Source organism: Mustelus asterias, chromosome 17, assembly GCF_964213995.1.
Source record: "Mustelus asterias chromosome 17, sMusAst1.hap1.1, whole genome shotgun sequence".
NCBI lineage: Eukaryota > Metazoa > Chordata > Chondrichthyes > Carcharhiniformes > Triakidae > Mustelus > Mustelus asterias.
The window spans coordinates 30,818,419-30,838,155 of record NC_135817.1 but is presented as its reverse complement, the minus strand read 5'-3'; the positions used below and the strand labels follow the sequence as shown (position 1 = coordinate 30,838,155).

General features: G+C 39.9%; 1 protein-coding gene across 1 annotated transcript in view; it reads left to right on the top strand.

Annotated features, from left to right (window-relative positions):
• The first annotated feature begins 619 nt into the window (after positions 1 to 619).
• Positions 620 to 19,737, top strand: part of LOC144506409 (glutamate receptor ionotropic, kainate 1-like) — a 367,974-nt gene continuing 348,856 nt past the window's right edge. The window contains exon 1 of the mRNA XM_078232482.1: positions 620 to 949. Coding sequence (XP_078088608.1) covers positions 829 to 949 — 121 coding nt within the window. The 5' untranslated portion in view covers positions 620 to 828. The remainder of the gene's footprint in view (positions 950 to 19,737) is intronic.

The following is a 19,737-nucleotide window of genomic DNA, read 5'->3' as shown; positions in this document are numbered from 1 at the left end:
AAGCGAGTGTTTGGCACGGGGTTGTAAGGGAAGATTGGCAACAGCATTTAGGGCTGAGGTATCTGAACGTAGGTTCTCAGTTCTGTCAATTGGTTTGAACTGGGATGGTCAGAAAACATGAAAAGGAGTTGGGTTGGGGGGAAGGGGGGAAGAGTTGTGGCTGTCCACACAGGCAAAACCTATAGTTCAGTGCCCGCGGAGTACAGGTCAGATCAGAAACAACTATTCACCATTGTATTACAGGAACACATTTCTCTATACAGGACAACAAGGAAGATGATTATATGTTGTGTAGATGTGTATGAAGTTGAATGTGTCATTCCAGCTCTGTCAGTAGAAAGGTTTGATTGCAGTTCTGAGCCCAGTAGCGTCACCAGTGGGAATGAGGATTAAATGTGAGGTTGGGATTTCTCTCTCTCTCTCTCCCATCGCTTTGCTGATGTATAACCGCGGGTTGGTGTACACTGAGCCCGGACGCTGCGGCGAGGCACCTCCTCTCCGACGGTGTTTCACAGCCACCCGCCCATTCATGTCACTGAACGGCCAGCCCTGATCCAGCTTGGGACATAAGCACTGGCCAGATCCAGCTCCTAGAGGACGGGTAGTGGTGTGTGTGTATAGAGAGAGAGTGAGTGTGTGTCTCGCAGACTCCTCCGAGCCCTGTGTGTGTGTGTGTGCTTGGTGCATTGAGGAGGGGACAGGCGGCCAGGATTATTCAGTGACTCCCGCCGTGCACCCAGCAGGGTTAATATGAAATGGGGACAGAGTCGCCGAGTGCCGGATCCCAACAAATCCTGCCATTTGATTTAGAGTGAGCGAGAACAAGCCATGAGAAGAACCATGTGCTGCGATCCGAACGTGTTATTCCGGGATACGAAATCTGCACTTTGCTTACTCCTGTATATCTCTGTAGTTCCCTCGCAGAGTTCTCAACAAGTCCTCAGGATTGGTAAGTTTCTTCCAACTTGGTTTCGTTGAACACTTTCCGCTTACGGTGATGAACACCGTTAGTGTTTTTTTTATAAATTCTAAATATTTTTAAAGCGATTTTGGGTGTTGGAGGAAAATGAGGGTTAAGTGCGAGTGTTTGCAAGTCTCTTTCTTGCCTGTAGCAGACAATGCGGTAAAGTGTTAACACAGCAAAGCGGCCGGCTGTATGACTTGGAAAGTTGAAAATGTCAGCAGCATTGATTTGATCTTTGTCTCTGGGATCCCAGCCCCAGCTGATTCAGGTCTCGGGAGAAGGCAGATCCCGTCACTGAGCCTGTCGCCTCGATGGGTTTTAATGTTTGGATTCATTGTTGATAGGGATTGTTTCAGTTCCCCAACGCAACTTTCACAATCTTTCACAAAAAAAAACAAACATTGACCAATGTAGTGGAGTAAGTTCCCAATTTTACAAAGGAGTGCGTGTGCTGTCAGCTCATGGTTCAAGTTGAAGGCAGAATTAAGCCATTGGTGAATTGACAGCTGTCTGTTAAGAGCTGGCACTTTCCAAAGGTTAAGAGTGAGGATATGTGTTCCAGTTCCAAGTCAGCATGGGTACACATTTCAATGAGGCGGCTGGAGATGCAGTATTCACCCTTGGATGGATGGGCTTGGGGGTTCCGGATGGTATCTATCCACTCAGTCAGCTCACCTGCCATCCGGAAAGGTGGCCGAAAATTAAATCCTGAAAACCTTCTAAAAACCGCCTGGATTTGCCAGTGGTAAATCTGTTGACTATCAAGTCAGCTCCTTCCTCAATCGTTTCCCTCTAATGTAAGCTGCTCCATACGGTCCAGTTTGGAATTAACGTTGTCTGACTTCAAACTCCCCTGTCACAGAAGCTGATCGGACGGGTTCTTTTGATTTTAGCTGTTTAATATGTTTAAATCTCACCGCAAGCGCGCTAAGCTGAGATCTGTAATCTTTTCTCGGAAATGCTTGACCTGACTGCTTTGCCTCCCAAGATTGTACTCAGAACAAGAATACAACCAAACCTTGGGGCAATTGGATTGCTTCCACTCGATAATATTGGATTTGGCGTCTCTTTGTCAATTACAATGGGACACATTCAATTGAGATCTTTTTTTCTTCTGTGCTTTTTCTTCTGTGATGAGTTAGTTTATTCAGCACTTATCCAGTAGTTACCAGTCAGCAGAATGGACAGCTCCTTAGCTGTCCTTTCCTAGATGTGAACGCCGGAGTGGCTGGCCTGTTTTTGCCTTGATCAATAGCAGTAGGAGCAGCACCACAAAGCAGTCAATCAGTACTGCAACCCTTCTAGCATCTCCTATGACCAAGTCGCACCATAATATGAAATTGTGAAACTTATTGTATTTTAATTTATTTTATTTGCATCACAGACACTGAAATTGTTCTTTGGAATAAACTAAAGGGATGCATTTTTTTCATTCAGAATATAAAACAATAATATTAAAGATGATACCAAAAGATTTTTTTCAATTAAAACTGGCTGGCCACATTTCCCATTATTACCATCTTTTCAAAACTGAAATATCAAGGGTTGTTGCCGTCTGAACACCAATTGACAATTAAATAGAACTAATTCTCATGGATGGAAGTACAAATGTGTTCATGCCAGTTATATTAGTTCTAGGGAATTTGTCATATATACATCCAAATAGATGGACAGGTCCATTACTTTAGCTATTTGTTATTCAGGAGAGGGACGTTATTCATGGCAGTATGATTGGGTAGTCACGTGTTCATACAAGTTACCTAGCTCGGTTATCAAAAAGGTTGTAATGATTCGCAGTGTTGAGTAAGTCTCTTTGAATTTGTATTGTTCACATGATAAACACCACAGCACCTTTCGCAGACTGCACGGTAGACTGGATGTACAAAAGCTCTCGGGAAATCCTGATCTCAGTTGAGTTTTGGGAAAGAGGTACCAAGTAGCTACAGTGAAGGACCCCATGCGCAAGTGTGGTAGAAAAAAGGAATAGTGCTGTAAGTGAGCAACCCACTAGAGGGAGCTCCTGATCTCAACTGGGCTGTACTGTATGGGGAGAAGTGGTAATAAAGGAGGGTGCTACTTTCTTTGGTGGGGAGGAGGGAGCAGTGGGGAGGGGAGGTGGAAGTGAGCAGGCTGATGGAATGCTGCTGTGGTTATTTTCCTAGTGGATGATTCAAAAATATATGGCTAGCGACCTGGAAATAGATCAGCTTCCCATTATTTTTACTTGTAACACTGTACATGATTTGGAGGATCATGAATAGAAAAGGGCTAAAAAACCAAGAAGAGTGAAACATAACAAAAAGTGCTTAGGGGAGGGACATGGTGGCACTCATTGGAGATAATGGGTATGCAATTGGAATGGAGGGGTACAATTGCACAACTGAGACAGTGTATTTCTCACCTGGATTGCACAGTGATAGGGAGTGCCTGGTGGAGGTTAAGAACTTCCCCACTTGAAGGTAAAAGAAATCTAATGGTTGGCTAAAGAGCTGTACTGGCAAAAACCTGGGTTTCAGCAAATTAATTACATGCTGGAAGCAGAATTTGGAAGGGGAAAATAATGGAGTAAATACAAAAAGCCTACCAAAAAGCAGAGGGAGATGAATAAACATTTCAGGTACAGATGGGATATGAATGAACAGATGCTAATCAAACATCAGCAAAGTTGTTCTCCATTTTGGCATGCAAATTACAAAATACCTCAAATAGAAATGATAAAGATAGTCATCTTGCTATTGAAAATTATAAAAAAATTCTTTAGCCTTGTCTATTTGCCTTTAACAGTAATTCCACACTGAAGTACTAGAAGTCCAGATATACTTACTGTTGTATTTTATTCCTCAATTAATTTCTTGTCTGCTTTTATTCTTACAAGCAAAAGCAGATGGTTGATAGTCATAAATGAAAATCCTGGGCAATAGTTCAGAATTCATTGTGCGTTTAATTACGTTCCTACCTTCTTTTTTGCATTACTACTAAACATTGAAAGCAGTTTCAGAAATGTACAATTCATGATCTCAGCATTAAAATTTTAGCCTTGCCCAGAATGAAACAATATTTAAATGATTTTGTAAAATGAAGAATTTTATCCATGCTTTTTGCTGTACTGCTATTTAGCCCAAAGTCTTACTGCCTCTTTACTTTCTTAAGCCAGTTCCTTGCCCTCTCAGTTGTCCCCTCAGTTGATGGTTCTTTGATTTATTGGTTAGCCATCATCTCTGTTTCTATCAGATTTTACAGTAATTGCTAAAAGTAATGAATGTTAATTGCAATCTGCTCTTGCCTACAAAATGGAAAAAATGTGTACACCAAAATAAGCCTTATACAGAAACCAAACAGATTAAAAGATAAGAAAGGCAAACAAATAAACACACACAAGTAAATTTAAAAAGATGAATGATTTCTATGACTTTTATTGTCACCTTTTCTTCTCACATTTTAACTTTTGATTTAAAATTGAGTGAATTTCTATCCCTTTAAAAAAGCCAATCTTATTTAAACATCAATATATTAGATTGAGTCAAATAAAGTTTCAATTTATTTTCTGGATAAGATTACCAGTATATTGATGATCATGCTGCGCTGCCATGATTACGTTGCAACCTGACCTCTGCGCTTGTGGTGTACTTTGTGCCTTTATTGTTTTAAGTGAATGTTTTGTCATTAATAGTTCCCAAAGGATTCAAAACACAATTTGGGTTGGATAGCTCAGCATATTCAGCACCCATTTAAAATCAACAAGATCAACTTATTTCCTTTGATTTCAAAGGAGAACAGCAGATCAGAGTTAGTGTCCCTTTAAGAGAGTTTTTTAAACATGATTTCTGCAGCTCACAGCTTCGGCGATGTCATTGTTGTCGATTTGACTAGAATTGTCCTTTTATTTCTTCTTAAGTGGTAAATGGGGCTGTTTGTGTTTACTCTGGGATTAGTTTTACGATCCTGCATTGTTAGGAGAAAAGGTGATGTGCTTTTGGACAGTTTTTCTTTCCAGTGAGTTTAAGGTTTCAGCTTTGAGAGTTCTGAGGCTGCAGTTTAGTTTTAGCAGGGGCATCAAGCAAGAAAGAAGCTGAAGTCTCTCTCTCCCCCTGTTCCATTTGGAAATTCTGCTGGTTATCTCCAGGCAATGTTTTGCCTTCTGGAAGGAAAGTGCAGGCTTCAAAAAAGCTCAATTCCAATCAAGTGAGATTTTAATCTATGCTATGTTAAGCCTCTGTAAAGAGTTTTGTCTATGAAAGGTTTTGGTTTGTTGGAACAGCTTTAATATTCAATTAAGGCTTAATACATTATTGTGGGGTTTTTTTGTAATTGGTAAAAGGTATTGCTAATTTTCTTTTTATATGTGTTTATTATATTCTTAAATAAAGTTTGATAAAGGCTCTCTAATGGGTTATTGAATTGTACCTGAAGTGAAAATATGCTCATCCTAGCCAAATTCAAGATGCAAAACTTATAGTTCGGGTGGTCTCCATAAAGTACTTTGGAGATTCTAACCTGACCCATAACAATAGGAAATAGGTCAAGCAGGTGTTTCAGCAGCTTGGAATTATTAAAGTGCAGTATTATTTCATCTGTACACTGAAAGTTAAATCATAGAAACCCTACAGTGCAGAAGGAGGCCATTCTGCCCATCGAGTCTGCACCGACCACAATCCCACCCCACATATTTTACCCACTAATCCCTCTAATTTACGCATCCCAGGACTCTAAGGGGCAATTTTTAACCTGGCCAATCAACCTAACCCGCACATCTTTGGACTGTGGGAGGAAACCGGAGCACCCGGAGGAAACCCACGCAGACACGAGGAGAATGTGCAAACTCCACACAGACAGTGACCCAAGCTGGGAATCGAACCCGGGACCCTGGAGCTGTGAAGCAGCAGTGCTAACCACTGTGCTACCGTGCCGCGGTATTAAGTTCCAATTTCGCAACACTGGTTATACTTTAGCCATCAAGTACTTCATGATTTCAGAACATGCAAATTACAAAATACCCCTGAAATAGAAATGATAAAGATAGTGATCTTGCTATTGAAAATTATGACGAACTTTAGCCTTGTCCTTTTGCCTTTAACAATAAAATCCACCCCGCAGTACTGAAGAATTTCAGATATATCTATTGTTGCATTTTATTCCGCAATTCATTTCTTGTCTGCTTTTATTCTCACAGACAAAAGCAGATGGTTGATAGTCATAAATGAAAATCCTGAGCAATAGTTCAGAATTCATTGTGCATTTAATTACATTTCTATTAAACATTAGATCAACCCTAACTTCTTATCTATCCTTCACCAGGGCCCTCAATCTTTTCCCTCATTTAAGATAATTTATCAGAATTCTCTTGAACTTTTCTTTTGCCGACAACCCTCATTTGATTTTCCCAGTTACTAACCTCATGTTCATACTATTAAGTGGAAAAAAGTTTTGCCTGTCTTGGCTTCCTGTTGATTTCATAATTTCAAAATTAGCATTTGGCATTTGAAATAGTGAATTATTTGCCTACATTGACTTTGTCAATTCCTGTCATCTCAAAAACTTCATTTTGCTCCCTCTTACAGCAAGCCTCCATGTTCATGCTAAGTTTGTGTTGCAATGAAATGCATGCTTTACAATGGTAATTAAGCACAGCTGTTCCCAACTGGGGAAGGATTAGGGATCATTGAAAGACAATATAAATCAGTCTACTCTGACTGTCTGGGAGTCTGTGATTTACTACCTTGGAAATAAACCCCATTCTTCCTCAACATACAATTATTAGAATTAACATTGCATTGTGTCAAATCTTCCTGTTTTCCTCTCACTGACATTTTGGAGAAGATATTCCCTACAATAAGAATGTGAAAGTCTTTTCTGATACATTTGTTCTGGGATTTTTGTAATGACAGATCTTCCCATATACATGTTGGCTTGATGTAACTTGGGTAAAAAGAATACAAATAATCTGCTGCACCAAGGAAAAACCAGAGGCCAGCTGTTTCTGGGAATGTGCAGACTAGGCTTAAGGACTTCCTTTGCAGGACTAATTCCTCCACATCAATAAGCATTGGGGAAGGGAAAAATTAATATATTTTAAAATTACTGGTCTAGATACAGGTTCCAGGAGTAGTTAAACTAAATGATTTCGGTTAAATTCCAGTAAACCTTTCAGTGGTTACATGTTTTGAATGCTGTCATATATATTTCAATATAATATAAAGTGAGGCTGCCCCTAGAAGCTAGCAAAATGAGTGCTGTTTGTCATTCCTAAGAAGTTTATATTTAAATACTCTGTAGCACCAATTATATGGATTTTTAAAATATTAATTATGCCCATCGACAGTGGTATTGACGGAAATAGACCATCAAAAGCTGCTACTCTGGACGTGCCATAAGTTAAGAGTCTTGGAAAGCTTCCTGTACATTTCTCCAAAAAGTGTGGTTGGACTATTTTAATATTGAAAACTTCAAGTGAAAGAGAGGAAGTGGGCCATTCAATTCCATTTTTATCATGGACAGGATCACCAAGATTGAAAAGATGCTGAGAGAAGACGACCAAATGAGGAAACGATGTTTTATTGGGAGCAAGATTGAATCTTTATTTTAACATTTGTGGATTGAGAGAGTGTTTTTGGAGCTTAGCAAGAGTAAAAGGTTCAAAATGGCACTAAACTGAGTAATTAAAATAGAGAAACTAAATAAGGTTGTAATGGAGAAAAGAGGTTGGAGATGAGGGTGAAATTAGAATCGTGTGCTGAATAACAATGGTGTTTGTATCTTATCCGAGATTATAAGAGAAGATTTGAGAGAATATCTCTTGATATAAGAGCAACATTTAAGCCTTGGATAGACTAGAAAGAATTCAGTTCTTGGATCCAGAAGTATATTTTTGACATGAAACAGGATTCTAAACTTTGTGGAGATTCTTTAGCACTATCTGTGGAGATAGTAAAACAAGATTGCCAATACTTCAATAAGGTGGAGCATTCAAACGCAAAAGGTGGTAACTATTGACTGAACCTGTGAAAGAAATGAAGAAATCGTTTATTTCAAGCACAGTGGTTAGTTTACTGGACCTATTAGTAATGCGAGTTCAAATCCTACCATTTCAATTCTATAATTAAGTAAATCTGAACATAATAAACAAGTATCAATAAAAATGGAATCATTAATTGTTGTAAAAATCTGACTGATTCCCTATAACCGTTTATCATGAAAAACAGTGGGTCTTGTCCATTCTTGGCTATTTCTGACTCCAGTTCCACAACAATGTGGTTTACTCTTTACTGTCTTTTGAAGTAGCTCAGCGAGTCACTCAACTGTAGGGATGGGCAATAAATTGCAGCAATGCAACAATGTAAGAGTTAATTAAAACATTTTTAAGTAAAACAATTTTTCTTAGCCCAGGTGAAAGAAATAGATGGAAGAGATTTAAAATATGAATTCAGATATTGTGTTGTTCTTAGAATAAAAAGAGAACAGCAAATGCACTAGCTTAGGAGGAAAACTCAACCAAATCCTGAACAAAGCTATCCACAGGGTTGCCACTTTATCTAATCCCTCCACCACCAGCATGTCGTGGCTACAGAGTGTTCCACCTACAAGATGCACTGAATCATCTTGCTAGAGCCTCCCAAACCTGTGACATCCATCTCAAAGTGCACGAAGCAGGTACATGGGCATGCAGGTACCTCCCAGTTGCACACTACTCTGACGTAGACATATATCATTGATGTTTCAGCATCAGTCGATCAAAATTCTGGAACTTGCCACTAAACCAATTTGTGGCAGAATTTTCATTACAGAAACTGCAACAGTTCAAGAAGAAAGTTTCACCTTCATCTTGTCAAGGGCAATAAGTGACAGGCAATTGATGTTGGCCTTGCTACGACAACCAATTCCAAGAAGGGATTAAATAAGTAACTTACCTTGAGTGAAATTGTTCTTACTGATTTTTCTTTTGTACATTAATATTTTGCAACATAAGATAGCTGTATTGTAGTGCAGGAGATCCTATGATTTCTGGGAATTATGTATATAATTAAATTATGTATATGTCATTGTAGCTAGAATAGGTTCCTTATACATTCCTGTTACTCCAGGAATTGCACTTGTTTGAGGATAAAGTTTTGCATCTTCTTCTCTCTTGATTTCTAATCTGATAAAAAGTGAATTGGTTCAGGCTGTGGTTGATTCATCTTACTTTTTAATCTCTAATCTAAATTTTACTTCTTAGTGGTGTGTTCCATTGTGTTTCTACCAAGTATGCTGAAAGAGGTTTTCATAGTAGCTTCTTATTTCTTCTTCTTCTTTCAGCTTCTCCCATTTCACTTGGCATCACCACAAAACTGATGAATTACTCTTCTCCATCACCTCTTGTCAGTCACCCATTGCTCTTCCAATCCCACTGTGTTTAAACCTCTCACCGTGGTTTCCATCTGGTCTTTGGCCTTCCTCTAATCCTTCTTCCTGGCAGTCCCATTTTCATCACTTGCCTCACCACATTTCCCCTCTCTCACTCTCTCTGCAGCAGCCCCCCACCTCTTCATTTCTCCACACATCTAACTTGGCTTCCTCATCTCATCAGTATCCAATCACTATGTTCCTCCCTTCTTGATGTTGTCCAAGTTTCTGTGCTATATAACAAGACTATCCTCACAACTTCCTCTTCCCTTCACTTTCACTTAACTGCTTACTTCAATCTGGGTCATGGTGAGTTGGAGTCTATCCTGGCAGACACTGGGCATTAGGCAGGATACACACAGGACGGGACGCCAATCCATCACGGCATGCATTTACGCAGACATAGACAAACTAAGGGGTACTTTCCTGTGGCCAATCCACCTAACCTGCACATTTCTGGAGTATCTGCCGAAAACCCACACAGACATGGGGAGAACATGCAAGCTCCCCACAGACGGACACCTGAGGCTGGAATTGAAGCTGGGTCTCTGGAGCTGTGAGGCATCAGTGCTAACCACTATGCCGCTCTGCTCCCTCAACTGTTCTGTAGATTCTTCCTTTCAGTTTTAGCAATACTTTTCTATTAATCAACACTCGACTGCACTTTTTCCAGTTTCTTCAACCAGAGCTAACCTGTTGCCTAATTTCCTTTTCCATCTTCTGCAACCACTGACCCCAAGTACTTGAAACTACTCACTTTCTCCCATTCTTCACTGATAAGCTTTGCACAGTCACTTTGAACCTCTTCCCCAGACTCAAACTGACTATTGGATCTTTGGTCAATTGATCTTCATAGTCTTGATTTCCAGTGGCTTTCTCCAGTTCTTCAGACACTTGGTCATGTTCTCTTCATTTTCACCACACAACTCGGTGTCATCTGCAAACATCATTGACTTCCTGTCTCACTTGCTCAGTTAGACATATATGACAATCAGGAAGAGGCTCAAGTGTTGATTTCTTGCTAAAGTCTAACATTGAAACTCTCACTCTCCCAGAGCCTCCGGGCTGTATTTTCTCATGTTGCCCGCCATGGGAATCATAGCAGGACCATGCAAAGGTCTGTTGACCTCGGGTGGGATTTTCAGATCTTGGCATGAGCGCAGCTGGAAAATTCCATCCTCTGACTCTTGTTTGGTACTTGTACATGTCCTGTAATAATCATATGTACCTCTCAGGGACTCCACAAATTCTAGCACATTTACAGATTTCTTATCTACGCACCTGGTCATAGCCTTCCGTAGATTGATGAATACAATTATCTTATTAAATGGCTTTCCCAATATTTCTCCATCACTTGTATCAAAATAAAAATGGCAGCAGAAGTGATTCCTCTGGGCATGAATGTGAATTGACCTTCATGAATTTCCACGACTTTTCTCAATCTCTGGCCCATGACTCTGCCCCATATCTTAAAGATACTTGGTCGAATTTAACATTTTTCAGTAACTTTTGCAAGCTTGAATATCCTCCTTTCCTTTGAAGCTTGGTCTTTTTCTCTTTGTTATATTTGTAGCAGTTGTTGCAGGATAAAAGAATAGAAAGTGATAGTGTGTGGGTTTTAGGTCTAACAACAGAACAGCTTTATTAGGTTGCTGTTTACTCCACAGTGGCTGGATCCAGACTGAACAATGCCTGCAAAGTAGTCAATGACATCACAGACTGACCACGTGACCAAATCCTTAAAGAGACCGTGCAACATGCAATAACTCTAATATATAGCAATCATAAGACAGCATATGATGCTGTGCTTTGCAGGTTTTCAATCCTTTCGGTGCTATTCTGATTTCTTTCAGTTTGCAGTTAGTTGTCATTCCTTGATTTGCAGCTACCTCTTCTGTCTTTGTTCATGAATTTTCTCCATTCATAAGCCAATTAAAATATTGGCCCCACCTCTCTTTGATTTCATCCTCTTTCACTAAAGTTGTACTACCTGCAGTCCTGATTTTATGTATATTTCTCACTTGCTTTGCTAACCTATCTCCAGTGGCTGCTATTTTGAATATATATTTTTATCCCTCTTTGGTATCAACATTTCAACATCTTTCTTCCATGAGTTGCTTACTGTTTATCCTTTCTCATACTGTTGGTATCAAAGTTTTTATAGGCCATCATTCACACATAAGCAGCAGTAAAAAAAATGCAAGTATAGCATTGCACGTGCTTTCCAATTGATCTTCACCCAGTCAACATTGCTGGCCATGTGAGGGGTGGTGGTCTGAATTGCGATGTGGAACATTCATTTAGTTTTGGTCATACTACTTTATTCAAGGCACTGAATTCAATCTTAAGAAACAATGTATAAATGTTGAGATATACCTGCTGGGAAACTCTGCTGCTGACCCTGGACTTTTTGAGGTTTAACACAAATCTTTGCTAATATGCTTGCTTGCCCAAATGCCACTTACGGAGCATCTGTAACACCTCCCATACCAAGGATGTTGGAAAATCTGGCAAAGATGTTTTAGCTGTGTAGTGTTGAAGGGGGTCTTCCTGGAAAATAAAACACAGCTGTCTCTTCCTTTCACCTCTGCCAAGTATAGTCCCCATTGTAAGAAGACTTTTGGAGAAACTTCCACCCGGGTCAGTGTTCATGCATTATATCCCACTGAGGGCCTGGGAACACTGTCCAGTTCTATACTTATGATTATGAGTGAGAAGCAAGGTGATGTGATCAAAAATAAACAGAAGGCAGACATAGACAAAGAAATTCATCATTAGCTCCAATGTGCCAACTTAACCTTCAGCTGAGGTGGGAAAGATTATTACAGGACCAGTATTTCAAACCCAAGACTGTGGTCATTGTTCACTGGGCATGATGGGTTCCCATGTTCTTGAATGCCTCAGAGTCTTGGACAACCTACAATAGGCAACTCAAAGCACTGGAGAAGTATCACCCATGGTGCCTTTGCAAGATCCTCCACAATCAGCGGTAAGAAACGCAGTCCAAAGCAGAGTCCTCTCCCAAGCCAACATGCTGAGTATCAAGGTGCAAATCATTCACAACCTGCTCCACAGTGCAGGACACATCATTTGTGTGCTTGACAACAGACTCACAAAGCAACTGTCCTACTTGGAACTCAGTTGTGGCAGGAGACTCCCAGGAGTATGCTGGGAAAGACTTTAAAGATGTACACACAGCATTGCTGAAGAGGACAAACATCATCAACAGCTTGTCGGATTCCCTGGCTTGTGACCAACTAAAATGGAGAAAGTTAATTTGAGAAGGCACTGAACACATTAAGAGACTTCAGAAACACTCTGAGGCATCGGAGTGAAAGCACAAACCTCTAAACAATTCATCTACCCAATCTTTCAAGAATCATCTGTGTGCAAGTCATCCACAATCCTGAAGGACTGCCTAAGAACAAAGAAGATTTTTAAAAAAATCATTATCTCTCCATAAAAGCTTATTTTTGCACATCAGCAAAGGCTTATCTGTGCATCAGCTTGTGCCAGGTACCATGATTCCATGAAACTCGATCCCAAAAATGAACTGAAGGGAAGGAAGATGTGAAATGATGTTGAAAGATGCTGGAAATTAAATTAGTGAGATAAACCATTTTAAGAAAGAAAAGTGGACAACAATTTAACTCCATGGTTCAGGTGAGTTTGTGTTCAGTTTTAATTTATTGTACTATGAAAGCAATCAAGATTTATTTTTTTCGTTTCTCTTTTTACAACAAAAACAACTATTTATAAGCTGTAAGAAGATTTATTTTATTGTAATTGCATAAAATATGTATTTCAATTGGAAGCCTCTAGGGTGTTTAAAACTATAGTTATCAACCTTTTAAAGATACAGGCTTTGAACAGAAGATGCATATATGTATATAAATAGCACATCAAAGTTAGAGAATGGATACTGACATTGAAATGTAGGAAATCATTCAGTTATGTTGACAATACTGATCAAACTGGAAGGTGGTGAATTTCTATCAAATGGCACAAAATACTGTTTACATTGTTACTTACATGTCTTCTGCTAGAAGTATTTTGGATGATCAAACAACCCTTACAGAAATCCAACTTGCATGTATTTAATCATTTCAGCAAATGTTAAAGCAACCTTTTCAACACATCCATCAATCCAGTTAACCATAGAAAGTAGATTCAATGGAGTCTATGTGGGACAGTAAGCTACAGCTTTATCCAGTTATCTCTGGAACGGAGTTTGAATCTGGTCTAAACTGATAGGGGTAGAGTTAAAGAAGCAACCTTTTGTCTTTTGATAAGTCCAGCAACCAAATTGGTTTTCATACTGAAACAAAAACACACAATACTGGAAGAGTTCAGATCAGCAGCATCTAGAGAGAAAAACAGAATTACCATTTCAGGTTGATTACCTATCCTCCGCTGTATTTTGCTTTCATTTCTATATTAGTTTTTCCTTGGCTCATTATCATCATTGTAGAGTGCACATTTCACTGCCATTAAGGATGACTGGGGTGATCAGTTGACAAAGCCTTCAATTGCACTGTTATCAATTCTGATTTCTGGACCGTATCCAGTCTTTTTCAATTGTCCTAAGGGTAATTGAATCTCTCTGAACATCCACAAGTTTCTGTAATGAGCCAATCCAAGGTGAAAAATGTCCACTTGTTTTAGCTTCCGATTTAATGGAATCATGTCCATATCCAAGCTTTACTTTTGAACATCATCTCGTGACTTTAGCGTTGATACACAATGTGAAATATCTGTGTGGAGTTTATCTTGCTGTCATTAGGATCTGCAGGTCACCATTATCTCCATTTATCCCTTTTCTTTACAAATCACAAAATTGTTGTTTTTGCTTGAGACAGTGCCATCCATCCCAATCATTTCTGAGTCCATTACCATTTTGAGTATTGAATAGCTAAAATAATAGCCACATCTGGCGTTTTATTGAAATCAGGCCGTGAATGAACCCACGTAATGATTTGTGGAAATTGCAGAACTGTGAATGAGACAAATTTATTTCTGAAATATTGCAAATTCCTTACTTAAAAAGCAATTCCCTCAGAATTCAGTCACTTGTTTGAAAAAATGAAAATGTTACATGTCTGCATTGGTGGATGATCTACTTGAGGTGAGGGGAAACACTAAGCAGGTCAACAGTATCAAATTGCATTCATATAGTGCATTTCATGTAATAAAATGGTGCAGAAATGGCTGATCCATCTTAGCCGCCTCCTGAGGCCAGCCTTCAGATAATTCAGTTCACTCCATATATTATCAAGGGATGCTGAAGCCACTGGTTTCAGCAAAAGCTATGGACCCTGATACCATCCTGACAGTAGGACTGAAGTACGCTTAGCCAAGCTGTTACAGTACAGCCACAACACAGAAATCTACCTAGGAGTGTGGAAAATTGCTGAGATATGCCTGTCTCCAAAAAGTAGGACAAGTACAATCTGGCCAATTACTACCACATCTGTCCACTCTCAATCATTGGAAAAATGATGCAAGGTGTTGTCGACAGTGCTATTAAGGAACATTCATTGAGTAATAACCTGCTCACTAGTGCTTAGTCTGGGTTCCATCAAGTCCATTTGGTCCTGACCTCATTATAGCCTTGGCCCAAATATGGACAGGAAAAGCTGAATTCACTGGGTTAGGTGAAAGTGACTGCCTTTGACATCAAGGTACCAATTGGCTGAGTATGGCGTCAAGGAATCCTAGCAAAATCAAAGTCATTTGGATTCAGGAGCAGGGAGAGGGAGGGGGGGGGGGGGTGGTCACACACACACACACACACACACACACACACACACACACACACACTCTTAACTGACTTGAGTCATACCTAACACAAAGGAAAATGGTTGTGGTTGTTGGAGCCTAATCATCTCAGTTCTGGTGGAGTTTCTTAGGATAGTGTCCTAGGCTGAACTATCTTTAGCTTCATTAATGACCTTCTGTCCAATATTATGTCAGAAGTAGGGATGTCTGCTAATGATTGCACAGTGTCCAGCACCATTTGCAACTTCTCTGATACTAAAAGGCTCATGCCTGCATGAAGCAGGACCACAGCAAATACGCTTGGGCTCTAGGGAGTTCATTGCCATCCTGAACAATACCACGTTTGCAGCTTATTCATGAGCTGCCGCTGGTAAAATCATTGGGAACGTCTCACCTGCCAGCCATGAATGTTGCTGATACACGCTTCTGGCTGCTCTCAGAACCCTGACTCAATTGATAAAATTCTGACCTTTATTTTTCTTTCTGACTGGATGTTAAATGAATTTACACATTTTCATTTATACTTGCTTCTCAGTCCTTGTGCTTTCACAATCCTTCAATATGATTTGTTAAAGAGATACACAGCTGCTTGCTCTGTTCTGCCAGCTCCCTGCATTTCTTGCTGTGACTTTATCAGCTTGTGCTTTCAGCAATGTGCCATGCAAAAAGTTTGAAAAGTCTAAACCTGCAACAGCAAGCCTAACTAATGATAGACACTATTAGATGCCCCATTCCAGCAAATTATGGCCCAGTATGTTCAAAAGAAGTCTTTTATACAATGGGTGAAGAGAGGGGGGAAAGCCATTTTCAGGATCAATCCATAAACCCACTCAAAAGCTAATGCAGCAAATGGTGTATGTGCATCATGCCTGTGCGTTCCCTTTACACTATTCATCGCATGCAATTACTTCGCCAAGCATGCCTGCAGTCACTGTGATTAACTCTAATGGTGTGACTGCAGTGCTGTTTGCATCCTGGAATATCCTTCAATGTGCTTGGGGGTGACTAGTTCACTAACACGTTTATCAATCCTTTGGCAGGCAAGTAAAGGCAGGAGTATTTTACTTTTATGGATTAGCAGCACACCACATGATGGGAGAGGGACAGCAAATAAAACAACCGCTCTTGGCAACTATTGCGATTTGTGGGCAGTGGTTCCAAATGACAATATTTCCATATATGTGTAGGATTAACAAGTACATTGCTAGAGGGGATCACTAATAAGAGTTTTAATAAAAAAGACATGCATTACTACACAACTATATATTTTTTTAAAATTCAAAAGACTCGTTGATACCCATAATATGATTACTGAGACTTCAAGCCATATTGAATTTATTGATCTTTGTGCCATTACTCTGAGCTAATTATTTGGAAGTTGTTCCTTTTCTGTTCTGGTGAAAGACTGATTAAATACATTGAAAAACTGTTCAGATTTGACACCATGGACGATTAACAAAGAAAGTCATGGACTTTAATTGGAGTGAGTGCATTTACATTGGTGATCTCCCACACAACTAATATCGCCCATAATTTGTCTAGGTTGGCTGTCCTTTAGGCCACTGTGGCTAAATATGTCACCAGCTAATTAGAAACACACATTAATGCCACAATTGAAAGGGTTAAAGTATGGCCTACAAAAGAATCAGTTTAGAATTTCTGGAATATGATGGGTGTAGTAAGTAAATTGATTTTTTATGATCTTGAACCTTGTCCAAATTGCTGATACTTGGAAATAATACTGATACTGGCTAGTGCACTCCTATTAATTCAATACTATTTTCTGCTTAAAAAATTGTGATCCCTTGCAATTCAACTACTTCAAATCAAATGCCACAGGAAGGGCTCAATTCCCAGTGATTTCAACAACACCACAACTATGGGTGGGGGTGAGGGGGAGGATAATCATTTTGAGCAGCTTTTACAGGACGGTTAGTTGGCATTAAAGGAAGACATTTCTTAAGTATTCAAAAATGTTTTCATAACCATGTCTTTTGAGGTCTTGCATCAGGATGTGCAACCTTTACTGCACAACTTTGATGGATGTTGCCTTAGTGATGAAGGGCACAATCTTGTGTTCAGCTGAAATTCAAAGTACCTTGATGGAATTGGTGTGTAAGTGCAATCTGTGTTCTGGAAGCAAATACTCATCAGGAGGAAAAGTTTATCTAAGTTTGGACAGATTATTATGAATGGAGTGTTACAGTGCATAATGTAAGTGTTTATAGTCTCCTGCTATTTTTAACTTACTTCATCTAAGAGGAAGATGGAGATGAAACATTGACCTCCAAACTTTTACATGCATGCATTCATGTCAACATATCATGCTTTGTATGTGACACTAGAAATCCTGTAGCTTGATCCAACATTGCTAGCACATACGACAGTCATGTTGTACAATGAAGTCCCTGAAGGTGAGATGCAGATTTGTCACAGACTTCAGTCATGACCATCACTCACATCTAGGTGTGCAACATATGGTTTTGAGATGAGGCAGCCTGTAATCATCATGAAAGAACAGGCTGGAAAGGTGCCCAAAAACTTTAAGCCACTGCCCTGTTTGAGCAGAGTGTCTTTTGAAATTGCTCCAAACCACTCTTCAAAAAAAAAGGGGGAGAGGAAATGGGGATGTTCTACCACCAAACTGCAAACATTCCACATGTATTAGCCATATTGTTTCATGCATTCAGTGACAGAGCCATATCTGTCAATCAAGCAGATGTCCATGTTAGACATTCTGACCTGATGCAGACACCACCACTGATACAAACTCTGTTGAGCATTTGGTTGATGGCTATCAGGAGGGAGGGATGGGTTAAGCACATCTAACGAGTGAGGGAAAAGTAAGTGGGCCTGACAGCAAAGGCATGGAAAGTAGCTGGTACCGTACCAGTTCCATGTATCCATTGACTGCATGGGGCTGCCTTCAAAGGAATTTGTCAGAAAAGGAATTTGTACGAAAAATACATTATATCTACTGTTTGGAACAGCCTACAAAGATTGTTGACACCAACATCTTTTCAACAATGTGAATCAAACATTCTCTCAACTTTAGTGTATCTAAGTGTATGGGTAACTCCACAATCTACTGCAAGATAGTTTCCAAGGATAGAGGACCTTCATTCAGTGTGTTTAACAATTTTATTTTTCTAAGATTTAGCATGAGATTAGCTTCTTGAATTATGTCCACGTGCATTAAGGTTTAAAATAGCTATGTGCAGAAACCAGTTATGGGAGCATGACTGCTGTCATCCGGAGGGTTTGCTGTGTTGACTGCTGCTCCCTTAGGGCAGGAGCTTAGCAATCCTAGCAATGTATTGGAGGACAAATTGCTGGGCTGCTCTGACACCCTTTACCCTTTGAAAACTGGCATCCGTAGCCATGATGGAAACAGTTTGAGCCAGTATGGCAACAAGCTGAGCTTCCACTGGTATTTAGTTTTTATTGGCTTCTGTTTCTGTTACAATGGAAGTTGAGACATTAACCATCAGATGTTCTCAAGGTTGAATTGCTGACAGACTGTGCGAGCTGTGAGATATGGGTGTGAGGCTTGCAGCAATGCTAAATGTTTGAGGGTGAGATGCAGCTATGAATTGTAGGTATGAGCTGTGATTGATGGTGATCATTGGTAGGCCGCTGATGGTGTGTGAAACCAGTGTGCAGTTGGTGGAATGTGGGATTTGAAGATACATTCTCTGACCTTGAACAATAGTAAGATGCTGCATCCAGGTCCTCAGGGACTACACTAGTGTTATTAACTGCCAAGACTATCCGGTCCCACTGCCTTTGTAAAGATTGTCTGGAGGCCTTTCTGTCTGCCCATGGATAGAACACATCACCATTCCTCTGCACCCTTGCACCAAGGCCTCCAGTTCAGTGTTGAAATATCGTGGAATCCACTTTCAGCCATGTTGTACCATTCTTGTTTCTCATGTCAAAACCATCTTTAGAAAGACTTCCTGCACCTGCTCCAGTCAAGATGTAACTGCCCTTTTAAGAGCTGGAGGCTAGCATGAACTTGTGTTAGCCTCATGCAATTTTGAGTGCCTCCCGCTCAGGTATGCAGCCACTTACCAGCTCAATTGGTATTGGCTGCACACGACAATCCTTATAAATGAACAGGCAGCAGGAAGTTTACACGCTGCCTTTATCAGAAGCAATGGATGCAGTTTAATCACAAATCAGGGTCACCATACTTGATTTTGGGTGTTATCAAATTTCATGGCCCCAGACTCTGAATTGGGAAGTGTAAGCTAGAATAGTGAATTCACTGTCAAATACTGTACAGAAAGCAAAAAAGAAATATCCCCACGAGATTCCACTGTGGCAAAGCTGTGGAGGAGCAGGGCAACTTGGACTGCAGCAGCCTGATTCTCTTATTTAAATACTTATGTGTAGATTTTGGAAGTTGCAGTCCAATTTTCTGTTCAATAACTCTGAGCGCTGATAGAAATACTGTTATTTATTTCTACTGTAAAGTCCAGGCCATTGCATCACACAGAAAAAATACTGCTTCCAACTTTTAAATTAAAAATAATACAACCTACAAGATTACCTACCTACAAGCTGATTTGCCGAAAGAATGATTTGTCATTTTCTGAAGATAAAATATCAAG